At 33.6% G+C, this 1,038-nt stretch overlaps 1 protein-coding gene across 1 annotated transcript in view; it reads left to right on the plus strand.

The window, feature by feature from the left end:
- Positions 1 to 313, plus strand: part of LOC110264832 (glycine-rich protein 3 short isoform-like) — a 1,357-nt gene extending 1,044 nt beyond the window's left edge. Inside the window, exon 2 of the mRNA XM_021107205.1 lies at positions 14 to 313. Coding sequence (XP_020962864.1) covers positions 14 to 298 — 285 coding nt within the window. The 3' untranslated portion in view covers positions 299 to 313. The remainder of the gene's footprint in view (positions 1 to 13) is intronic.

Genomic DNA, 1,038 nt, shown 5'->3' on the forward strand with positions numbered 1-1,038 from the left:
TTTTAACTTTTTGGCTGAAGTTGATAAAGAGAAAAATAGATTGGGTGATGCCAAGTATGGTGGTGGAGGCTACCCTGGATATGGCCACAATGGAGGAGGAGGATCCCCCGGCTCTCATCATGGTGGTAGCCGATACCCCGGTCACGGAGGAGGAGGGTATTGCCGATACGGTTGCTGCGGCAGCGGATACGGCGGAAGGTGCAGAAGGTGTTGCTCTTATGCTGGTGAACATACCCTTAGAAGCCAAGGGAACCAAGACTTGTTCAAAGCATACTCTACTCATGAGCATGCATTTTAATAAGTAACTAGTAATTAAATCATTTAATTTAAGTAAGTTAAATCTTAATCTTAACATAACAGGTGCATACGTAAAATTTTACAATTGTAAGTTTGTAACTCCTATACATTAGTCTAGATTGTGAATATTTTTAGATGTGTAGTCCAATAATATTGGATCATATAAATTTTGATATCTTTAACTCTAAAAATTAGCTCATAAAATAAACGAGGTCTAATACTTATAAATTCTCTAAATATTTTATCTTTGAAAAATTGTAGAATTTATAACATAGTTAAAGTGTTCAACATTAATATAGGTTAGCTCTAGATAAAACTAGTTGTAACAAGATTGCTTTATTGTTAGTTCATCTTCAAAAAAATTATATCTAAAATCAATACCAAATGGTCTTCCACATAGATATATATTATACCAGCCCAAGATCAAGCCCAAGCCCATTACAATCTTTATTTTCTTTTTGGATAAATGATGCCTTTACTAGAAATTGCAATAGCACCTAATTTTAATTTCATGTCTGAGGCAGGCCATAGGACATTAAATACAATTGAAATTCATGGATCTGAAAACAATAATTGTATATGTAACGAAATTGTATAGATCCCGTGAACTGTCCAGAAACAAACAAGTTTGTACAGTTTGTGGGGGGGTCACATATTGAATATGTTATGTCGTCGCATCACATTAATGATTTTTTGTATACACTGTTCAGATACAATTTTATCTTAAATGAGTTAAATATA

The sequence above is a fragment of the Arachis ipaensis genome, chromosome B07 (genome assembly GCF_000816755.2).
Source record: "Arachis ipaensis cultivar K30076 chromosome B07, Araip1.1, whole genome shotgun sequence".
Lineage (NCBI taxonomy): Eukaryota > Viridiplantae > Streptophyta > Magnoliopsida > Fabales > Fabaceae > Arachis > Arachis ipaensis.